A 23,912-nucleotide genomic window follows, 5' to 3' on the forward strand; every position below is an offset into this window, starting at 1 on the left:
GGCTGGGGGATCATGGAGGAGGGCTGGGGGGATCATGGAGGAAGGCTGGGGGATCATGGAGGAGGGCTGGGGGATCATGGAGGAAGGCTGGGGGGATCATGGAGGAAGGCTGGGGGGATCATGGTGGAGGCTGAGGGGGGGATCATGGAGGAAGGCTGGGGGATCATGGAGGAAGGCTGGGGGGGGATCATGGAGGAAGGCTGGGGGGGGGATCATGGGGGAAGGCTGGGGGGATCATGGGGGAAGGCTGGGGGGATCATGGTGGAGGCTGAGGGGGGGATCATGGAGGAAGGCTGGGGGGGGATCATGGAGGAAGGCTGGGGGGGGATCATGGAGGAAGGCTGGGGGGGGGGGATCATGGAGGAAGGCTGGGGGGGGGATCATGGGGGAAGGCTGGGGGGGGATCATGGGGGAAGGCTGGGGGGATCATGGGGGAAGGATCATGAGGGAAGGCTGGGGGGATCATGGGGGAAGGCTGGGGGGATCACGGGGGAAGGCTGGGGGGGGATCATGGGGGAAGGCTGGGGGGGGATCATGAGGGAAGGCTGGGGGGATCATGGGGGAAGGCTGGGGGGGGGATCATGAGGGAAGGCTGGGGGGATCATGGGGGAAGGCTGGGGGGGATCACGGGGGGAAGGCTGGGGGGGGATCATGGGGGAAGGCTGGGGGATGATGGGGGAAGGCTGGGGGGGATCATGGGGGAAGGCTGGTGGATCAGTAGGGAGGGGGATCATTTATAACAAGTGGCTGGCAATCATTTTACTCCCTTTTCAAAGCAAAAGTGGTCCAGACAAGGAGGATAACGTGCCCAGCCTGGAGAACGTGCTCTCCAACGCCACAATACTGGCACTCCAGTAATAAACCTGTCCGCTGGGCAGCCTCACGGCAGGAGACACGCACCGCCAACCTCTTGAGGAGACAGTCACCCCCTGCCCCATCCTCATGGCACCTGCGGCTTACAGCGCTCCCCGCTGCAGAGCAGTACACCGACCACTGCCGCCGAAGACTACGTTCTAACGGGACGTTCGCCGTCACGTGATTGCCTGACGTCAGACGCTCCTTGAAGACGAGGACGTTTCTGCAGCAATGTAAGCTATGACGGGCTCCGGTGTGGTGGCCCCGTGTGCCTGTACCGCGGGCACCCTTATGCATGAGATAACGCAGGCGTTCCCGGTATCCGCGGGCTGTGAGCCTGCAGGCCGCGCCACAGCCCTGACTGACCCCAGGCCGGTGTGTATGAGGAGCAGCTCTCCCCTCAGTCTCACTGCAGTGGTTCTCCCTGAGCCTTCATCACATCTGTCTCGCTAGTACAATGCTCTCTGCCCTTATCTCCATTGCAGGCTTCTCTGGGGTCATCACCTGACTGCTGAGGCCTGTGATTGGCTGCAGCGGTCTAGTGCTTCAAATGGATTGTCACTAGATGACAGCCTGTAGCAGTCACCTGACCACTGCAGCCAATCAGTCGGCTCAGTATCACGGAGTTGTAGACGATGTTTTGTGCCCACAGCACTTCATTACCGGCCAGTAGTGCGGTGCCCGGTAGTCTCCTTACTGTGCGGTGCCCGGTAGTCTCCTTACTGTGCGGTGCCCGGTAGTCTAAGGCTAGTTTCACACTAGCGTTAACTGCAATACGTCGCAAATGCGTCGTTTTGCCGAAAATACGCATCCAGCAAAAGTTCTTGCTGGATACGTTTTTTCGTCATAGACTTACATTAGCGACGCATTTGCGACGCATTGCAAAACGTCGCGTCCGTTTTGCGACGCTTGGGCGTGTGTTAGCGGACCGTCGGGAAAAAAAAACGTTACATGTAACGTTTTTTGCTCCCGATGGTCCGCTTTTTCCGACCGCGCATGCGCGGCCGGAACTCCGCCCCCACCTCCCCGCACTTCCCCGCACCTCACAATGGGGCAGCGGATGCGTGGGAAAAATGCATCCGCTGCCCCCGTTGTGCGGCGGAGACCACGCTAGCGTCGGGAACCTAGGCCCGACGCACAGCGACGGGTTGTTCCCGACGCTAGTGTGAAAGTAGCCTTACTGTGCGGTGCCCGGTAGTCTCCTTACTGTGCGGTGCCCGGTAGTCTCCTTACTGTGCGGGGGCCCCTACTAGGTGCAGCCGCCGTCACCGCTTGTGCTGTCATTTGCCCCTCGGCACGATGAGAGAAGGCCTTCCCAGTAGTGCTGTGAGGGTCTGTGCACAAGGGCGGTAATCGCCAGCGCTGCCGGCTATTGAACGCAGGTGACTAGTGATGAGCGAATATACTCGTTACTCGAGAGCACGCTCGGGGGTCCTCCGAGTATTTTTAGTGCTCGGAGATTTAGTTTTCCTTGCAGCAGCTGGATGATTTACAGCTATTAGCCAGCTTGATTACATGTGGGGATTCCCTAGCAACCAGGCAACCTACACATGTGCTTATGCTGGCTAAGAGATGTAAATCATTCAGCTGCGGCAATAAAAACGAAATCTCCGAGCACTAAAAAATACTCGGGGGACCCCCGAGCATGCTCTCGAGTAACGAGTATATTCGCTCATCACTACAGGTGACTTCTCTGTGATCACTGAACCGTGCGGAATCACCTAGCCCAATACATTGCACAGGTGACATTTCTCTTGCGGAGACTCACAAGATAAATAGACATGCTGCAGTCTGGAGAGATGCACCTCATGTCCTTCTCTGCGGGTGAGCCGCGGGCGTCTGTGCATACACAGTAGACACGGCATTTCTTGAGATCCATCCACTATGCTGTAACATCTGGAGGCTGTGGCTGTACATAGCGTCCACCCGCAGCGATTACTGACCGTGTTCACCTGGTGGTCCAGAATGGTGACGGACCGTCTTCTATAACCACAGCGGGGTCATTAGCAATGCAGCTTTCCAGTCCACTCTGCTCCACATGTTTTCCCACCCCGTGTGCATCCAGTGAGTGCACAGACAGGCGGGCTCTTCGCATCTCACTACCGGCCTTTATTTCATGGTAACTTAAAGACATTTCCATCTAAAATATCGTTATGAACATTGTAAAGGGGGTTTTCCACTTGCAGAAAATCTTTGTTTTTGGTTGCAGTTTGCTATAAAAAAATAACACCCTTACAGGGTCCAGTTCTGAGTCTCCTCCACTTCTCCCAGTGTCTGGTATTAACTGCAGCGGTGCCGTCACATCATCAGCGTGGCAGCCAATCCGTTAGCCCAGCCGCTGAGCGCCCTGCTACATGACGGAGCCACTGACCTCACTGATTGGCTGTTAAATTACCGTCAGCTCTGATGCCAATACTGAACACCTGGAGCAGCAGCAGAGACTCAGCGCCGGACCTGGGGATGGTTAGTAAAGCATGGGTTGTTTTTATAACAACCTGCAGCCGGAGATGAAGATTTACTGTACAGAAATTCAGCAACAAGTTCTGGTCTCGGCAGGTTCTTTTTTGCTTTGTATCTGTGATCAAATATGACCAGAGCGGTGAGAGAGGGTTCACTGACTGATCATTTTGTTAGTGAAATTCAGTCCATGCATTGGCAGAGATGGAAAGAGAGACTGGCTGTGCTACTGATATGAGCAGACAGCCAGCCCCCTTCAGACAAGCTCTGATTATACAGAAGAAAGCATATCCTCTTGTCAGACACAAAAATGATGTTATAAAGTTGCATAAGTTGGTCACACAATCTGATTTAAAGGGGTTCTGTCAGCAGGTTTTTGCCACCTAATATGAGAGTAGCGTAATGTAGAGGCAGAGACCCTCATTCCACCGATGTGTCACTTACTGCGACGCTTGCTGTAGTTTTGATTGAATCATTGTTTTATCAGGAGATTATCCCTGGAGGACTAGTATTCCTGCTATCATGTGGTCCCCCATATTCATGAGATGTTTATAATGTTCCCACCACCACTGATTGGCAACTTTCTGTGTGCACTGTGCATGGGCACAAAGCTGCTAATCAGAGGTGTGGACGGGGCAATACAGAGCACAACATTCAGAGAACTGGTACATCTGCTGCAGATAAGGCCTACTTCACACGGCCGTTTTTTTTGCGCAGCACAGACATGCATGCCACACACGTGCACACTAATGACACACGGATGAAATCCGTGTGCTATCAGCATGACACGTACAGGCACCTGGGGACAAGCGGTACAGTTTACGCTGATTCCAGGTGCTGTCGGCTGAAGGCAGCTCTCATCATTCGCGCCAGGAGACTATGATGACACGTACCGGCGCCTGAGAAGAAGCTGTTCAGTTTGCTCTATTCCCAGGTGTCGGCTGCTAAAGGCAGATCTCATCATTGTCTCCTGGTCACGCTGAGATCATCGCGACCAGGCAGCAATGATGGGAGTTGTATTCAGTAGCAGCTGTGAGCCTCCTGCGTAAAAAATGAAATAAAAAAAAAAAAACGTCTTGGGCTCCCGCTCATTTTTCATAACCCAAGGGAAAGCCCACGGCTGGGGGCTGATGTTAGTAATCAGGGACAAGGGACAATACACTATAAGGTTCCCAAGCTATCAATAACAGCTCATACCTGCTTGCTTAGCCTTTCCTGGTGAATTTACAGGGACCCAAGAAAAAAAATGACATAGGGTCCCACTGTAAATTCTAACCAGCAAAGGCTAAAAAGACAGCTGTGGGTTGATATTAAAAGCCTGGGAAGAATAAAATCATTTATTTGAAATAAAACAAATCACCATGTTTTACACATTTTTTTCATAAAAAGCAGTTATACTCACCATACGCTTATGCCATTGAAACTCTTGTCCCCTGTAAAATGCAGAAAATAATAAACAACAATAATACTCCCCTTACACCTAATCCACCAATGCCCGTGTCCCCTGTAAAAACCAAAAATAATAAACACACATATCCCTCACCTGTCCGAAGTGAAGATAAGCCATACTGTCTCATGCCGTAATCCATCTCTGCGATATCTGGTTTTCAACATGAACGGTGCCATGATGCGACCATCCAGGCTGAAAATCATGAGACAATGAGGTGCTGCGATCGGAGCTTCAGTGACTAGCGGTGACGTCATAGAGGTTACCTCCAGCCACTGAGGCAGTTCATTGTGAGCCGGGACAACAAACTGCGGAGATCTCAATGAGAACACTGCGAGCAGCATGAGAAGATTCTTACTATGCTCTCATGGAGGTCACCGCAGTTCATCGGGCTGGCTCATAGTGAACTGCGATCACCGCAGCTCATTGTGTCCTGGTTTTGAGCCTGGACGATTGCATCATGGCACCATTCATGTTGAAAACATCACTGAGAAGGATTATGGCGTGGAACAGTGGCTAATTTTCACTTCGGACAGGTGAGATATGGTTGTTTATTTTTTTTTTATTTTTTTTTTTTTTTACAGGGGACATGGGCACTGGTGGATTAGATGTAAGGTGAGTAAATTTGTTGTTTATTATTTTCTGTTATTTTACAGGGGACAAGGGCTTCAATGGAATAGGCGTAAGATGAGTATAGCTTTATTTTTAAATAAATGTGTAAAACAGTGTTTTGTTTATTTCAAATAAAGGAGCTGTGTGTTTATTTTCAATGCATTCCATGGGGATAGTAATGGGGACGTCTTAGAGACGGCTCTCTATTACTAATGCCCGGGCTGGATGTTATCTGACAATACAAAAGTGACATCAACCCTAACCCTAGTACCCCACTTGCCACCGCCACAAGGGAAGAGCGAGGGTAAGCGCCAGGTTTGGCGCATCTTATGGATGCACTATTTCTGGGGCGGCTGAGGGCTGATGTTGGTAGCCTGAAGGGGCACTATCTGGGACCAGCCGGTATTAATATCAACCCACAACTGTTTGTTTAGCCTTTGCTGGTTTGAATTTATAGCGAGACCTATTGTCATTTTTTTTTCTGTGGTCCCCCGTACGTTCACCAGGAAAGGCTAAGCAAATATGTGAGCTGTTATTAATAGCCTGCAAACCTTATGGGGTATCGTCCCTTGTCCCAGATTATTAACATCAGCCCCCAGCTGTGGACTTTCCCTCTGCTGATTATGAAAATTGTGCTGGAGCCAACTTTGTTTTTTCAATTTAATTATTTTACACATTATATGCACAGGGGGTGCTGAATGCAACTCCCATCATTGTCGCCTGGTCGCACTGATCACAGGGAGACAAAGTGAAAATGAAGAGAGCTGTCTTCAGCAGCTGGCCGGCACTTGGGAACAGCGTGAACTGTACCCCTTGTTCCAGGCGCCGGTACGTGTCACAGGGATGTAACACACGGACACGGACAGCAAAAACAGATGTCACATGGATGTCACATACCGATCACGGATCTCAAAGGTACCGTTTTCCTATACAGGAATCACTAGGATGTGTGAAGGAGGCCTAAAACAGTGATTATATCAAAATCTATCCATATTCTAATGGTACAACTTCCCACCTCTGATTTCTGTCCCATCCTCTGCAATATATTCTAATGGTACAACGTCCCGCCTCTGATTGCTGTCTCATCTCCTGCAATATATTCTAATGGTACAAATTCGCTCTGCTTGCTGTCTGCTGTCTGCCGCTTTACCATCTAGAAACATATTTTAATGTGACTGCTAATTCATTGGTATAATTCATTTTGTGCATTGTACTTAATACTCACTGTTGCATATCCATGACTGGGATCAATGTAGATGTTATCTGGTGGAAGGTGCCATAGCAAATAGAAGTAGCCAGGCCCAATGTCTTTGATCATCTAACCACCCCCTGGTGTGCTAGCCCCAGCTGCCAAATTATCCCTAATCAGTTCCCACAATCCATCTCTTCTGACCCAGCATTCTGGACTATAAATTTAGACATCTCCTTAGGGGTGCACGCATGTGGGGTGCACTCAAACATCCCCGAAGCAAAGCATCCCGAAGATAAGCATCGAGATAAAGCAGTTATTCCATGGCAGTTAGGGCAGGAGTCAGGTAACGCACACTCTGCTCTCCCTTCTATCCATGTGCTTTATTCCTATCCTCCTATGTTCCCTTGCCATCCACATTCACAGTCCAGCCCCCCTCCATCACGACTCTTATACACCAGCTCCTCTCTCCTTCCCTCTCCCATGTACAGCTCCCATGCACTTATCACCTTCCTGAAAAACATCAGCCCATCTTGCCCAAACACACTGGACAAAAAAACTTTGTACAATTCCAATACCTACTTGCTCTTTATCTTCCTACTCCTACTGATTTCAGGGGACATCTCCCCCAACTCCGGTCCACCATCCACCAACCTCAACCCCTACCTTACCTCACATCGAAACCTTACTAAACTTATTAATATTAGTTGCACTCCTTCATCTACTTCTTTTAATTATGCCCTTTGGAATCCACAGTCTGTATATAACAAGTTTCCTTTCCTACACAATTTCTTTCTGAATAACTCTCTTAATCTGTTGGCCCTCACGGAAACCTGGATTCAGGATTCTGACACTGTCTTCCCTGTTACCATTTCCCATGGTGGCTTACAATTCTCACATTCCCCGAGACCCACAAACCGACGTGGTGGCGGATTCGGCATACTCCTGTCCCCACAATGCGCTTTCCAGGTCATCCCACCAGTTCCATCACTCTCGATCCCTTCTTTTGAGGTCCACATCATCAGGCTCTTTCGTCCCCTCTCCCTCATAGCGGTCATATGCCGGCCCCCAGGCTCACCCACCCACTTCCTGGACCACTTCTCAGCCTAGCTGCCGCACTTCATGTCCTCAGAACTACTAACCCTTATCCTGGAAGACTTCAACATCCCCATAAACAGCCCCACTTCCACATCTGCATCCCAGCTTCTATTACTAACCACTTCTCTAGGCCTCTCACAGCTCTCAACCTCTGAGACACACAAAGACGGTAACACCCTTGACCTGGTCTTTGTCCGGCTCTGTTCAATCTCCTACCTAGATAACTCACCGCTTCCCTTCTCTGACCACAACATTCTCTCCTTCACACTCACAAATCCTCGCCCACCCAAGCACACTCCTACCTACCACACATTCAGAAATCTACATGCTATTAACCCTCATACACTTTCAGACTCCCTACACTCATCGTTGTCCCCAATCTCCTCTTTTTACTGTCCTGATCTGGCTGTACATCACTACAATGACACTCTTAGAAGCACCCTTGACGAAGTAGCTCCCCTCACCCTCAGAACCTCCAAGCACAGAGTAAAACATCCCTGGCTCCCATGCAAACCTGATTTCTCCAGCGATGCTCTAGGTGTGATGACCGCTTATGGAGGAAAACTCGCACACCAGAAGACTTCATATACTTCAAATTTATGTTAAGAACTTATAATTCTGCCCTTCACCTCGCCAAACAGACCTACTTCACCACTCTGATCTCACTATCCAACAACCCTAAGAAACTTTTTGACACCTTCCACTCCCTCCTCAGGCCAAAAGCACAAGCCCCTATCAAAGACATTTGTGCTGATGACCTGGACTCCCACTTTATAGAAAAAATAGATAATATCCGTCAGGAAATCCCCTCCCAGCCCCCAGGAGCAGTGACTTCCATCCCTCCCTGCATCTCCCCTGGCTCACTCTCCACATTCAATCTCATCACAGAAGAAGTCTCCAAGCTCCTCTCTCCTTCTTGTCCGACTACATGCCCTACCGACCCCATTCCCTTTCATCTCCGCTAGTCTCTCTCTCCAGTCATCACAACTCACCTAACTACAATCTTTAATCTCTCCCTCTCCTCTGGCATTTTCCCCTCCTCCTTCAAACACTCTATCATTACTCCATTACTAAAGAAACCCGCCCTCGACTCATCATGCACAAACAACTACAGACCGGTCTCCAATCTCCCCTTCATCTCTAAACTCTTGGAGTGCCTGGTCTACTCCCGCCTTCCCCGTTACCTCTCCACTCATTCACTCCTAGACCCTTCACAGTCCGGTTTCCGCTCCCTACATTCGGCAGAAACTGCACACATCAAGGTGACCGACGACCTTCTGACAGCAAAATATAATAGCGACCGCTTTCTGCTCATTCTTCTCGACCTTTCTGCAGCTTTCGACGCTGTTGACCACCCTCTCCTACTCTCTAGGCTCCAGTCACTAGGCATTAAGGACACTGCTCTCTCCTGGTTCTCCTCCTATCTTTCTGACCGCTCCTTCAGTGTTCTGTTCTCTGGCTCCACTTCATCTCCTCTTCCTCTCATTGTCGGGGTACCTCAGGGCTCAGTCCTTGGCCCCCTTCTCTTCTCCCTCTACACAGCCCCAGTTGGACAGACCATCAGCAGATTTGGCTTTCAGTACCATCTTTATGCTGGTGACACACAACTATACACATCAGCCCCTCCTTACCCCCGTAGTACTACAGAACGCCAGTGACTGTCTGTCCGCAGTCTCCAACATCATGTCCGCTCTGGAACTCAACCTCTCCAAAACTGAACTTCTGCTCCCGCCATCTACTAACCTCCCTAAGGCTGTGTGCACACGTTCTGGATTTTTCTCATTTTTTTTCGCTATAAAAACGCGATAAAACTGCGAAAAAAACCCGCTCACATTAAGCATCCTATTAAAAGAATGCAATCCGCATTTTGTATGCACATGCTGCGTTTTTTTTCCTGAGCGGAAACGCATTCCGGAAAAAAACTTAGCATGTTCATTAATTTGCGAAATCGCAGGGATTCCGCACACATAGGAATGCATTGATCCGCTTACTTCTCGCATGTGGCTATGCCCACCATGCGGGAAGTAAGCAGAACATGTGCGGATGGTACCCAGGGTGGAGGAGAGGAGACTCTCCTCCATGGACTGGGCACCATATCACTGTTAAAAAAAAAAAAGAATTAAAATAAAAAATCGTGATATACTCACCTTCTGATGGTGCACGCGGTGCCTTCCGTTCCCAGGGATGCTGTGTGCGAAGGACCTGGGATGACGTCGCGGTCGGCTGTGCTCTGTAAACGACTTTGGACTAACCTTTGCACTAATCCGTACCTCCCACTCCCGAATCCAAGACTTCTCCCACGTTGCTCCAATCCTCTGGAATGCTCTACTTCAAGATATTAGGACCAGCCACAATTTGCATAGTTTTAGGCGCTCCCTCAAAACACATTTGTTCAAAGCGGCCTATCACGTTCACTAATCAAAGTCATTTTATGTTTGTGTGTGTGTGTAGCCCATTCACTACTTCCATCTATCCCCCATCCCCTGAAGATGGCTGGACCATCATTGTAAATACACACCTGTACTTTGTACCTCCCCCACCTCATTGTAGATTGTAAGCTTTCATGAGCAGGGTCATCTTATTTTGCTTTATGTATTGTTAACGTTGTTACTTATGACTCTTGTGTTTGAAATTGTTAAACTGTAAAGCGCTGCGGAATATTTTGGCGCTATAGAAATAAAGATTATTATTAGTATTATAAATGATAGTAAGCAGCCCAGTAAGTGACAGATCGCTGCAATCAGTGTCTATGCCCCTACTTTTTGATTCTCTCAGATGGGGTAGTAAAATGCTGCCGACAGATTCCCCTTAACTACTTTCTTAAGTTGGACCACCTTTTTTACACATAATATATTTCCATATGTTAAGTATGTTTTTTTAATGCATCTAGTTTTCAGTGATTGACCAGCAATGGGCATCAAAGGACTGCAGAGCTTTGCACAGAATTCGTGTCTCAATGTTTGCAGCATGGTCAGCCTGAGGACTATGGCCACAAGCTACAAGTCTTCCTACCCAGACAGTGTTCCCACCATTGTTGTAGATGCCATGGGCTGTCTACGTAGCTGGTACACACCAGATGCCTGGATTCACGGAGGACAGTGGAAGGAGTACCTTGCCAATTTACAGCACTTTATTGCCACCTTTCAGAGTGCCGGAATTCGTTTAGTGTTTGTTTTTGACGGCGTTATCGAACAAAAGAAACGCACAGAATGGGTGAGGAGACGAATGCGAGACAGCATTGAAATATCCAAAATATTTCACGTCCTAAAGTCTAGGAGACAGCAGCCTGATCGCAGCATGTTCTTTATCCCATCAGGAATATCTACGTTCACACGCTTTGCCTTGAAGGCTCTGGGCCAGGAAATCATCTGCTCACAGGTTGAAGGTGATTATGAAGTGGCGGCTTATGCTTTCAAACACAACTGTCTAGGAATTTTAGGGGAGGATAGTGACTATCTCATCTTTAACACAGTCCCATATTTTTCCATTAATAAGCTTAGCTTGGACAGGCTCGTCACTCTTATGTACTGCAGGGAAAGCTTCTGTGGAGAATTGGGCCTTCGCATGGTAGACCTACCACTCCTTGCCTGTCTTCTGGGCAATGACATCATTCCAGATAACATGGTGGCACAATTCCACAGTAAATGTCTAGGTTCGTACCGTTCACAAAGCAATGAACGCAACAAAAGGGCTAATGTCATTAGGGCTGTGGCTACTTTTATTTCTAAGATACAACTTGTGCCACAAGGTCTTAAAGAAGTGGAGAAGATGCTGCCTCCGGGATTTAAGCCGACTTTATTGGAGAAAGGAATACAGTCCTATGTTCTACCACAGCAAAGCTCGCCTTGGCTTTCTAGGAGTCCCCAGTCCTATCACTGCTGCCCCGACAAGTCAAGAACAAGCAGTTGTCAGGATCAAGAGGTTGTACAGGTAATTTATGCTTTGTACTATTACTTTCTGGGACTAATATTAGCACATGCCATGCAGTACAATAAAGCCATAGATCTCAGTCATAAGCAGGACAACACCTTTACATATGGAAGCCTGCCTTGCACTTAGCAGATTGCCTGGCTCCGGCTTTACACACCCATAGCAAGACGCTACTTTTGCAGGAGAGCGCCATACATACCACACAAGCTTAGTATTATATGCCTGGCCATCTATGAACCAAACAAGGGGCATATATCAAGTAAGCTCTGCCATATATAACTACAAGAAAAAACAAAAAAAGAAATGGGCAACTGAGCTGAGTAAAAGATGTCAAATTTTTATTCATACAATATTATTTCCATAAATACACAAATACCATACAATAAGACACAATTAAAAAAGGGGGAGCGACACCATAGTGCCACGTCCGTTAAGGAATAAATTATAGATGTAAATAAAATGTCAATCAAATTGAAAATACGTAGCAAAGTCAGTAATTTACAATGAAATGCCTAGTGCTATAGTGCAAGCCGAGCGTATATGCAGGTACATACCTAAGCCGTATATATATACTCAATAATCATCATGTCAGTATAGAGTACGTGTATATGTATAATCAAAGGGGTGGTAGATAATGTAGCAAGACAATAATTTACAATAAAGTGCCTAGTGCCATAGTGCAAACTAAAAGTTCATATCTAAACCGTATGAATATATACAGAAAACCACTATACTGATATAGGATACATGTATATATAATCAATGGTACAGCTGCCAAAATGCTATTTGGATTGACCAACCTGTTAAGGACGTGGGAGAACGGAAACCCCGACGCGCGTTTCGCACTCTGCTTCTTCGGGGGGCGTGTTGTCAGGTAGCTAAAGTGTAGGTTTTATATACCCCAACTCATTAGAAGGTAGAGCGGCAGATGCGGCACTTCCTACAGCACGACAGGGAACGGAAGCCGTGGAATCGGCGTCCGACGTCACAGATTCACGCCCACCGCTGACGCTTCAGTGAGGCGGGCCCTGAAGTGAGACGTCAGAAGGACGCGTATCCACGGCAACGGAGCCCGCGGCCACAGGAAACGCACACCGCAGAAGGTGATGAGGGGTAAATAATGTCAGCACAGAGATGAAGCCGTTTAAGCAGACCATACCGAAAGAGAAAGTGTATAAAGTGACTGAGTTATAGTGCACATACCTGACAAAGCAGTGGGTCAAAAGTGACACAGTGATGGTGCAGTGAACACGGATTACTGTGAGTGAAAACAGAGAGAGGGGAGTGAGGAAAATAGGAAAAGGAAAAAAGAAAAAATATTGAAAAAATGGCTAAAAGGATGTGTAACCAAGGTATATGACATGCCTGGCCATCTATGTAGTATATGCTGACTACAGCGGCTCTCTACTTTGGAGCGCAAACGGAGATTTTGAGCAAGAAACCCCCTCCCCCTCTATGATGTTCGTGTGCCTTAAAGGGCTTTTCTACCACTGGACAACCGCTGCTTAATCACTTCAGTGTCCTATATGAAATAAAAACAGTTGATTCTGATCGGCTGCAGCCTTTCAGTATTCTATCATATGGAAAAGTACATGGTGATGCTGGTCAATGGTCACTGATTGGCTGCTTCAGTCACGTGATCCTCCGAGATTATCAGTACACACATTTCAGGAATGGCGCTGCTGCTGGAGGTGAGTACAGGTTGTTTTCATGTATGGGGCACTGGTGTCAGAAATTTAGGAAGTTTGGATTTTTGGCAACTTGTGATGTGAGAGCAACTCTCTGGTCGTATCCAGCTGTCTATAGCGCACAGGAAATGGATTTCCCAAGAACAAATGCTATCTTCTGTTAATACGAGATTTATAATATACCTCAATTTCCAGTCCTGGTCGCAGGTATAGTGTTAGGTCCTGTTTCTGCCGATTCTCCATACATTGCTCCCAGAATCCCTTTCCCATTTAGCTGTGATTTTACATTTCCAGGTACATCATGTACAATGGACCAGATCACCAAGTACATCTGCTAAGCACGCACTGATAATTTTCAGATTACAATCACCAGAAGTAACAGTATAAAGTCCTGGCTATAACTAAGGACTTGTACGACGGTTCTATTATTGGCCCCAGCTTGGACCCTTGCCCCTAAGTTTGATGCTAGCATGATTCCTCTTCCTGGTACTCTCTACTCATTTTGATCGTCTTCCCGCTCTATTTCTGATGTTCTGCACGTGGTGGCTGCAGTAGAGTGGGTTAAACTATAGCATGGTATGTCCTGAGGAAAGCTATTGTGAGCACCTTCACTTCCACTTCTTCCTCATGTTTGACAGGTTGTAAAGCTCTCCTGGGCTGGAAATGCCTTTCATGTCTTTACATGTATGGCAGCTTGAAAGATTAACAGGTGTCAGGAGTTAAAGATAGATGAAATCCCACATGAAAGCATGAAAAGAAATGAATCAATATTTCAGCTCCTACAAAACCTTTTGTGAATCGGGTTGCACATAATACATAAACACACATTGAGCTGGAATTCCCATTATTCTGGAGTAGGTGGTGCCACCGTGTAGGTCCTGGGACACAGAGTAGGTGTATTGATTGTGCAACTTCTAAATATGTCTCATCAGTCAGGCCTTCATATTCCTTTACCCAGGGGCCAACCTGCCTAGAAGTTTGCTGCTGGCGCATAACTTATTGGGATGTTTGGATGTTTTCTATTCATGTACAAAAAAACTTTTTTGTTTTCTGACTAAGCTCTTGCATTAGTGCTTTGTACCTAGTGATCAATAATGGCAGAGACCATGAAACAGCTAAAAGGCATCTGTCAGCACGGCTGCTGTCAGGAATAAGTAGGAGAACTAGATATCTGCAGAAATATGTCTTAGTGTTTAGTTGGTCTATCACTTTTGAAAGTCAGTTTTATTTAAGCCTGCCACTTTCCCAAGTGCTATGGAGGTGAATCCTAGCTCTGCAGTGCACCCTAGTTTTTGTACTAAGCATCCCCAAGCCTTCTCTCTCTCGGCTTGATTGATGGTTGGAGTGTCTATCTACATTGGCATGTAAGAGTTTTGGCACTTCTGGTCAAAATTACTGTTATTGTGAACAGCTAAGCAAGTTGAAGATGAAATGATCTTTTAAAAGGCCTAAAGTTAAAGATGAAACATTTCCTTTGTTATTTTTGTTCATTTTAAAAATTACAAAACAAGGAAAGTAAGCAGATGAAAACGTTTGGGCACCCATGGAGATTTGTGTGCTCAGATAACTTTGACCAAGGTGTCAGACCTTAATTAGCCTGTTTGGGTTATGGCTTGTTCACTATTTTTGGTAGGAAAGGCCAGGTGATGCTAATTTCCCAGCTTTATAAAAACCCAGCCTCCTCTAACCTTATTGTCAAAAAACAGCAGGCATGGGTTCTTCTAAGCAGCTGCCTAACACTCTGAAAATGAAAATTGTGGAGGCTCAGACAGCAGGAGAAAGCTATAAGAGGATCGCAAAGCGTTTTCAAGTTGCCCGTAACTCAGTTTGAAATGTGATTCAGAAAAGTCAGTTAACCAGAACAGCGGAGGTCAAAGATATGGTCTGGAAGACCAAGCAAAATTTCAGTGAGATCTTCTCATATGATTGCTAGAGAGGCTGGCTCATCAGTACCTCTCCTAGACTCCAAATACCCATCAGAAAGATTTAGAAGACTCTGGAGTTGTGGTACATTTTTCTACTGTTCAGAGACACCTGCATAACAATGTCCTTCATGGAAGAGTCATCAGAAGAAAACCTCTCCCTTTTGTAACCATAACACCATCAGAAATATGTAAAAGAATGTCTAAACAGGCCTGATGCATTTTGGAAACAACTCCTGTTAACCATTGAGATTAAAATAGAAATCTTTGGCCACAATGATTAAAGGTATTTATGGAGAAAAAGGGCACACAATTTCAGGAAAAGAACATTTCACCAACCATTCAGCATGGGAATGGATCAACCATGCTTCGGGGTTGTGTTGCAGCCAATGGCATGGGAAACCTTTCACAGGTAGAGGGAAGAATTAATTCAATGAAATTTCAACAAATTCTTGATGCAAACATAATACTATTTGTAAAAAGCTAAAGTTGAAAAGAAGATGGTGTCTACAAATGGATGATGATCCCAAATACACGTCAAAACCCACAATAGACGACCTCAAAAGGCGCAAGCTGAAAGTTTTACAATGGCCTTCACAGTCCCCTGATCTGAACAACATTGAAATTCTGTGCGTATACCTCAAAATAGCAGTGCATGCAAGATGACCCAGGAATCTCACAGAACTGGAAGAATTTTCCAAGTAAGAATGGATGAAAGTCCCTCAAACAAGAATTGAAAGTCTCTATTGGCTAGCTACAAAAAGCATTTACAAGCTGTGATACTTTCAAAAGGGAGTGCTACTAGGTACTAATCATGCAGGGTTCCCAAACTTTTGCATTGGCCCATTCTCCTTTTTGTAATTTTTAACATATAAAAGATGAAAATATATATATATATTTTGCCTAAACTAAAACGGAAGTGTCATCTGTAACTTTAGGCCTTTTAGAGATGATATCATCTTCAACTTGCTTAACTGTTCACAATAACAGTAATTTTGATTAGGGGTGCTCAAACTTTTACATGCCACTGTAGGGGCACATTACAGCTGTCAGTCAATCTGAGAGTCGGAGAAGTTAAGAGCGTTAAAGAGTAACTCTCAGTCAAAATTTTATTTAACCCCTTCGTGACATGCGCCGTACTAGTACGGCGCTGCCGGCACTGCATTAGTGCCAGCCGCAGTACTAGTACGGCGCCCCGATCACCGCGGTCTCACGCTGAGCGCCGCGGTGATCGGGTGCGGGTGTCAGCTGTATATGACAGCTGACACCCCGCAGCAATGCCCACGATCGGCGCTGTCGCCGATCGCGGGCATTTAACCCCTCTGAGGCCGCTGTCAATAGTGACAGCGGCATAGAGGGGGATCGCGCAGGGACGGGGGCTCCCTGCGCTCTCCCACCGGAGCAGCGCGATGAGATCGCGCTGCTCCGGTGACCTGGAAGGAGTCCCCGGATCCAAGATGGCCGCGGGACTCCTTCCGGGTCATAAGATGACCCTGCTTGCCGGCGTCTGCTGAGAATCCTCATAGCAGGCGCCGGCAAGCCTCTGTTACGTGCCTGTCACATCGGTGATCAGACCGAGTGCTATGCACACGGTCTGATCACCGATCTGTGATGTCCCCTCCTGGGACAAAGTAAAAAAGTAAAAAAAAAATTTTTCCAAATGTGTAAAAAAAAAAAAAAAAAAAAATTCCTAAATAAAGAAAAAAAAAAATAAATATATTCCCATAAATACATTTCTTTATCTAAATAAAAAAAACACCACACAATAAAAGTACACATATTTAGTATCGCTGCGTCCGTAACAACCCCACCTATAAAACTATATCACTAGTTAACCCCTTCAGTGAACACCGTAAAAAAAAAAAAAAAAAACCGAGGCAAAAAACAACGCTTTATTCTCATACCGCCAAACAAAAAGTGGAATAACACGCGATCAAAAAGACGGATATAAATAACCATGGTACCGCTGAAAACGTCATCTTGTCCCGCAAAAAAAAAGCCGCCATACAGCATCATCAGCAGAAAAATAAAAAAGTTATAGCTCTCAGAATAAAGCGATGCAAAAACAATTATTTTTTTATATAAAATAGTTTTTATTGTGTAAAAGCGCCAAAACATAAAAAAATTACATAAATGAGGTATCGCTGTAATCGTACTGACCCGAAGAATAAAACTGCTTTATCCTTTTTACCAAACGCGGAACGGTATAAACGCCCCCCCTAAAAGAATTTCAGGAATTGCTGGGTTTTGTTCATTCCGCCTCCCAAAAATCGGAATAAAAAGCGATCAAAAAATGTCATGTACCCGAAAATGGTACCAGCAAAAACGTCAACTCGTCCCGCAAAAAACAAGATCTCACATGACTCTGTGGACCAAAATATGGAAAAATTATAGCTCTCAAAATGTGGTGATGCAAAAACTATTGTTTGCAATAAAAAGCGTCTTTTAGTGTGTGACGGCTGCCAACCATAAAAATCCGCCCAAAAAACGCTATATAAGTAAATCAAATCCCCCTTCATCACCCCCTTAGTTAGGAAAAATAATAAAATTTTAAAAAATATATTTATTTCCATTTTCCCGTTAGGCTACTTTCACACTAGCGTCGGTACGGGGCCGTCGCTCTGCGTCGGCCCGACATACCGACGCATACTGTGCAAGCGCCGCACAACGGGGGCAGCGGATGCTGTTTTTCCACGCATCCGCTGCCCCATTGTGAGGTGCGGGGAGGTAGGGGCGGAGTTCCAGCCGCGCATGCGCGGTCGGAAATGGTGGACCGTCGGCACAAAAAAAGTTACATGTAACGTTTGTTGCTGCCGGCTGTCCGCCACAACACGACGCAACCGTCGCACGACGCTTGCGACGTGTGTCAATACGTCGCTAATGTTAGTCTATGGGGAAAAAACGCATCCTGCAGATGACTTTGCAGGATGCGTTTTTTCGCCAAAACGACGCATTGCGACGTATGCAAAAAAACGCTAGTGTGAAAGTAGCGCTAGGGTTAGGACTAGGGTTAGGGTTGGGGTTAGGGTTTCAGTTAGAATTGGGGAGTTTTCACTGTTTAGGCACATCAGGGGCTCTCCAAACGCGACATGGCGTCCGATCTCAACGCGTTTGTTTGCGTTAAAAACGCATGCGTTTTTATAGAAAAAAAACAGAACACACTGAAAAGTCACCCACCACCATCAAGGTGATAAAGGGATCCAAACCCTAACCCTACCCCTAAACTCATCCCTAACCGTTTAATGAACATTTTCTGACAGTCATAGTGCCACGTATTTCAGTGCCACGTATTTCAGTGCCACGTATTTCAGTGCCACGATATTTCAGTGCCACGATATTTCAGTGCCACGATATTTCAGTGCCACGTATTTAAGTGCCACGGTATTTCAGTGAAATACGTGGCACTGAAATATCGTGGCATTTACGTGAAATACGTGGCACTTAAATACGTGGCACTTAAATACGTGGCACTTAAATACGTGGCACTTAAATACGTGGCACTTATATATGTGGCACTTAAATACGTGGCACTTATATACGTGGCACTTAAATATCGTGGCATGTACATGAAATACGTGGCACTTATATACGTGGCACTTATATACGTGGCACTTATATACGTGGCACTTATATACGTGGCACTTATATACGTGGCACTTATATACGTGGCCACTGAAATATCGTGGCACTTATATACGTATATACGTATATAAACGTATTTCAGTGCCACGTATTTCAGTGCCACGTATTTCAGGTTAGGGGTAGGGGTAGGGTTAGGGTTTTTTGGTTTTTTCTTGTTTTCTTGTGTTTTTCTATAAAAACGCATGCGTCTAAAAAAACGCATGCGTTTTACCGCGATTACATGCGTTTTTTCACACATGCGTTTTAAAAAAAAACGCAAGTGTGAAACCAGCCTTATCCTTGGAAAAATAAAAACATGGGGGCTAAAATATAATTTTCGTGGAAAAAAATATATTTTTTATTTTCGCGGCTCTGCATTATAAACTGTAGTGAAGCACTTGGGGGTTCAAAGTTCTCACAACACATCTAGATAAGTTCCGTGGGGGGTCTAGTTTCCAATATGGGGTCACTTGTGGGGGGTTTCTACTGTTTAGGTACATCAGGGGCTCTGCAAATGCAACATGACACCTGCAGACCAATCCATCTAAGTCTGCATTTCAAACGGCGCTCCTTCCCTTCCGAGCTCTGCCGTGCGCCCAAACAGTGGTTTATCCCCATATATGAAGTATCAGCGTACTCAGGACAAATTGGACAACAACTTTTGTTGTCCAATTTCTCCTGTTACCCTTGGGAAAATAAAAATGTGGGGGCTAAAATATAATTTTCGTGGAAAAAAAAAAATTTTTTATTTTCATGGCTCTGCGTGATAAACTGTAGTGAAACACTTGTTGGTTCAAAGTTCTCACAACACATCTAGATAAGTTCCGTGGGGGGTCTAGTTTCCAATATGGGGTCACTTGTGGGGGGTTTCTACTGTTTAGGTACATCAGGGGCTCTGCAAATGCAACATGACACCTGCAGACCAATCCATCTAAGTCTGCATTTCAAACGGCGCTCCTTCCCTTCCGAGCTCTGCCGTGCGCCCAAACAGTGGTTCCCCCCAATGTATGGGGTATCAGCGTACTCAGGACAAATTGGACAATAACTTTTGTGGTCCAATTTCTCCTGTTACCCTTGGGGGAAAAAAAATTGCGGGCTAAAACATCATTTTGTGGAAAGAAAAAATGATTTTTTGATTTTCACAGCGCTACATTCTAAACTTTAGTGAAACAACTGGGGGTTAAAAGTGCTCACCACACATCTAAATAAGTTCCTTAGGGGGTCTTCTTTCCAAAATGGTGTCACTTGTGGGGGTTTCCACTGTTTAGGCACGTCAGGGGCTCTCCAAACACGACATGGGTTCCGATCTCAATTCCAGCCAATTTTGCATTGAAAAGTCAAATGGCGCTCCTTCCCTTCCGAGCTCTGCCATGCGCCCAAACAGTGGTTTATCCCCATATATGAAGTATCAGCGTACTCAGGACAAATTGCACAACAACTTTTGGCATCCAATTTATCCTGCTACCCTTGGGAAAATAAAAAATTTGGGGCAAAAAGATCATTTTTTGTGAAAATTAATATTAATTTTTTTTTACGGCTCTACATTATAAACTTCTGTGAAGCACTTGGAGGTTCAAAGTGCTCACCACACATCTAGATAAGTTCCTTAGGGGGTCTTCTTTCCAAAATGGTGTCACTTGTGGGGGTTTCCACTGTTTAGGCACGTCAGGGGCTCTCCAAACACGACATGGGTTCCGATCTCAATTCCAGCCAATTTTGCATTGAAAAGTCAAATGGCGCTCCTTCCCTTCCGAGCACTGCCATGCGCCCAAACAGTGGTTTATCCCCATATATGAAGTATCAGCGTACTCAGGACAAATTGCACAACAACTTTTGGCATCCAATTTATCCTGCTATCCTTGGGAAAATAAAAAATTTGGGGCAAAAAGATCATTTTTTGTGAAAATTAATATTAATTTTTTTTTACGGCTCTACATTATAAACTTCTGTGAAGCACTTGGAGGTTCAAAGTGCTCACCACACATCTAGATAAGTTCCTTAGGGGGTCTTCTTTCCAAAATGGTGTCACTTGTGGGGGTTTCCACTGTTTAGGCACGTCAGGGGCTCTCCAAACACGACATGGGTTCCGATCTCAATTCCAGCCAATTTTGCATTGAAAAGTCAAATGGCGCTCCTTCCCTTCCGAGCTCTGCCATGCGCCCAAACAGTGGTTTACCCCCACATATGGGGTATCAGCGTACTCAGGACAAATTGCACAACAACTTTTGGGGTCCAATTTATCCTGCTACCCTTGGGAAAATAAAAAATTTGGGGCAAAAAGATCATTTTTTGTGAAAATTAATATTAATTTTTTTTACGGCTCTACATTATAAACTTCTGTGAAGCACTTGGAGGTTCAAAGTGCTCACCACACATCTAGATTAGTTCCTTAGAGGGTCTACTTTCCAAAATGGTGTCACTTGTGGGGGTTTCCACTGTTTAGGCACGTCAGGGGCTCTCCAATCGCGACATGGGCTCCGATCTCAATTCCAGCAAATCTTGCATTGAAAAGTCAAATGGCGCTCCTTCCCTTCCGAGCTCTGCCATGTGCCCAATCAATGGTTTACCCCAACATGTGGGGTATCGGCGTACTCAGGACAAATTGTACAACGACTTTTTTGGTCCAATTTCTCTTGTTACCCTTGGTAAAATAAAACAAATTGGATCTGAAGTAAAAATTTTGTGAAAAAAAAGTTAAATGTTCAATTTTTTTTAAACATTCCAAAAATTCCTGTGAAGCACCTGAAGGGTTAATAAACTTTTTGAATGTGGTTTAGAGTACCTTGAGGGGTGCAGTTTTTAGAATGGTGTCACTTTTGGACATTTTCTGTCATATAGACCCCTCAAAGTCACTTCAAGTGTGAGGTGGTCCGTAAAAAAAATGGTTTTGCAAATTTTGTTGCAAAAATGAGAAATCGCTGGTCAACTTTTAACCCTTATAACTCCCTAACAAAAAAAAATTATGTTTCCAAAATTGTGCTGATGTAAAGCAGACATGTGGGAAATGTTGTTTATTAACTATATTATGTGATATAACTCTCTAATTTAAGGGCATAAAAACGAAAAATTTAAAAATTGCTAAATTTTCATAATTTTCGACAAATTTCTGTTTTTTTCACAAATAAATGCAAGTCATATCGAAGAAGTTTTACCACTATCATAAAGTACAATATGTCACGAGAAAACAATCTCAGAATCACCAGGATCCGTTGAAGCGTTTCAGAGTTATGACCTCATAAAGTGACAGTGGTCAGAATTGTAAAAATTGGCCGTGTCACTTAAGTGAAAACAGGCTTTGGGGTGAAGGGGTTAATAAATCAGGAAAAAATTTCACTGAAACTTTGTAAGATATCTTATCAAAGAAACCTGCTTCTTTCTTCTTCTGGAGTGATCTATCACTTTCTCTGTATTCATTGAAAACAGTCATTGCCATTACGGAGATCTCAGATAAGTTAGTGCTTTTAACATGTTATGGAGGGAGGAGCTTGAGCCAGACACATACATTGTGGGAGATGGATGTGGGGTTTTCGCTCACTTCAGCTCTTACCCTTCATTTACTTCTTTCTTCTATGTCATGTTTTCCGATTAGCTTTGCCTCTGTATGATGAGATTGTATGTTACTTGTCTGCAGCATAGTCTCGTGTAGACATATCGTGTGCAGATCAGCTCATTTCCACATGAAGCTTACATTCCTATGTTTTTTCATCTGTACAGATTGCCATAGAGGAACACTACAAAGGAGACAATGTCATGATCTGCAATGTTCTGTGTTTTGGAGAAAGTGACTGCAGTAATACCTTGGAAGATGAAACTGACCCTCACATCCCTTGTCAAGCCCAGGTCTACAGAAGTGCCCGGCAGCATATTTATGCCATCCTGCTTGGTACTGGTAATGGTAAGCATGGCAGTCAAGACTAAGGTCCAGCTATTCTCTCTATTTTTTTATTGAATCCATTTTGTTAGCCTTGAGATTTGGAGAAAGGCCGTTAAGTATCCATTACTCATGTGATGGGACAGGTAGTAATATGATGCCCTGTGTATTTATATAGCATTTCTACTTATGCTCCATGATGTGTATGCCGATCCCAGCAGTTAACCCCTCAGCTAAAGCAATGGATGCAGCTGTGGAGTATGAAATCGGGAAAGTGCTCCCACCATCAACTGATGTATGTGGAGCTCCTACAGCACAATGGAGGATGCCACTGTTTGTGCTATGCCAGTTGGAGGCCAAACAAAACCCTTTATGTCTGCCATATTCTCATGCTTATTTTATCATTACAAAAGGTCTAATAAGCTGCCTGTCATTTTATGGGTGCGTTATCATAAACTTATTTTTGGACTGAGTTCTGTCCATATAAAAGAAATGGACCTCACTCAGACAGCACCCAAGGAAAAATGGTACTGAATGTGTACATTCACATGAATGTGAGAAATAAATGACAGCATGCACGAATCAGGTTTCATGTACAGACTGTTAAGCGCATATAAATAGCAGACAGCCCCCGTACCTGTCGACGGGAATACGGAGCCAGTCACATCTGCAATTTGCGGATGTGACTGATCCAATAAATTCAGCAGCCATGTAAACTAGTCTATGCACTACATACCATACATAAGTATTGCAGTATATTATCGTGGTGATGAAAAGATCATATATTCAAGTCACCTTGTAGGACTATGACTAAGTACACATTTGCGTATCTGTCCGCAGCGTATTATCTGCATGCGCAAACGCATGGTTACGCCGCGTTTTTTATCCACATCACCTTACGCACGACGCAAAAAAAAGCTGCTTGTGCATGTGTTTGCTTTTTTGCGTTTGCGTTGTTTATGCGCATGGGTTCAATATTTCCAGGAGGGCATGTCTTAATGGGCGTGTCTTAATCAGTTCCTGGACATGCGCAGTCCAAAGTACGCAAGCGCATCGAACGCATGCGTACACATGTCCTTGCGTACGAATGCGTTCCCATAGACAGTAATGCATTGTTTTGACGCACTCATGCGCATGCCTTCGCATATTTGACGCCTCAAAAAAAAAAGGCAACATGTTGCGTTCGCCACACACCGCGAAACGACGCATGCGTACGTATCCG

The 23,912-nt window shown here is 45.3% G+C and overlaps 1 protein-coding gene and 1 long non-coding RNA gene across 6 annotated transcripts in view; one reads left to right on the forward strand and one right to left on the reverse strand.

Annotated features, from left to right (window-relative positions):
• The window catches only part of LOC143804792 (uncharacterized), a 34,933-nt gene extending 29,980 nt beyond the window's left edge, over positions 1 to 4,953 (reverse strand). Inside the window, exons 1-2 of the long non-coding RNA XR_013221110.1 lie at positions 4,856 to 4,953; positions 4,715 to 4,745 (exon numbers count right to left, since the gene is read on the reverse strand). This is a non-coding gene — a long non-coding RNA (uncharacterized LOC143804792). The remainder of the gene's footprint in view (positions 1 to 4,714; positions 4,746 to 4,855) is intronic.
• FAM120B (family with sequence similarity 120 member B) overlaps positions 971 to 23,912 on the forward strand; it is a 197,824-nt gene continuing 174,882 nt past the window's right edge. For 2 of the 5 annotated variants that reach the window (XM_077283228.1, XM_077283231.1), the window contains exons 1-3: positions 971 to 1,088; positions 10,549 to 11,588; positions 22,534 to 22,714. In XM_077283228.1, coding sequence (XP_077139343.1) covers positions 10,569 to 11,588; positions 22,534 to 22,714 — 1,201 coding nt within the window. In that variant the 5' untranslated portion in view covers positions 971 to 1,088; positions 10,549 to 10,568. Of the gene's footprint in view, positions 1,231 to 10,548; positions 11,589 to 22,533; positions 22,715 to 23,912 lie in introns of those variants that run through there. The other 3 variants (XM_077283230.1, XM_077283229.1, XM_077283232.1) reach the window with 3 other exon arrangements.

The sequence above is a fragment of the Ranitomeya variabilis genome, chromosome 2 (assembly GCF_051348905.1).
Source record: "Ranitomeya variabilis isolate aRanVar5 chromosome 2, aRanVar5.hap1, whole genome shotgun sequence".
NCBI classification, from domain to species: domain Eukaryota; kingdom Metazoa; phylum Chordata; class Amphibia; order Anura; family Dendrobatidae; genus Ranitomeya; species Ranitomeya variabilis.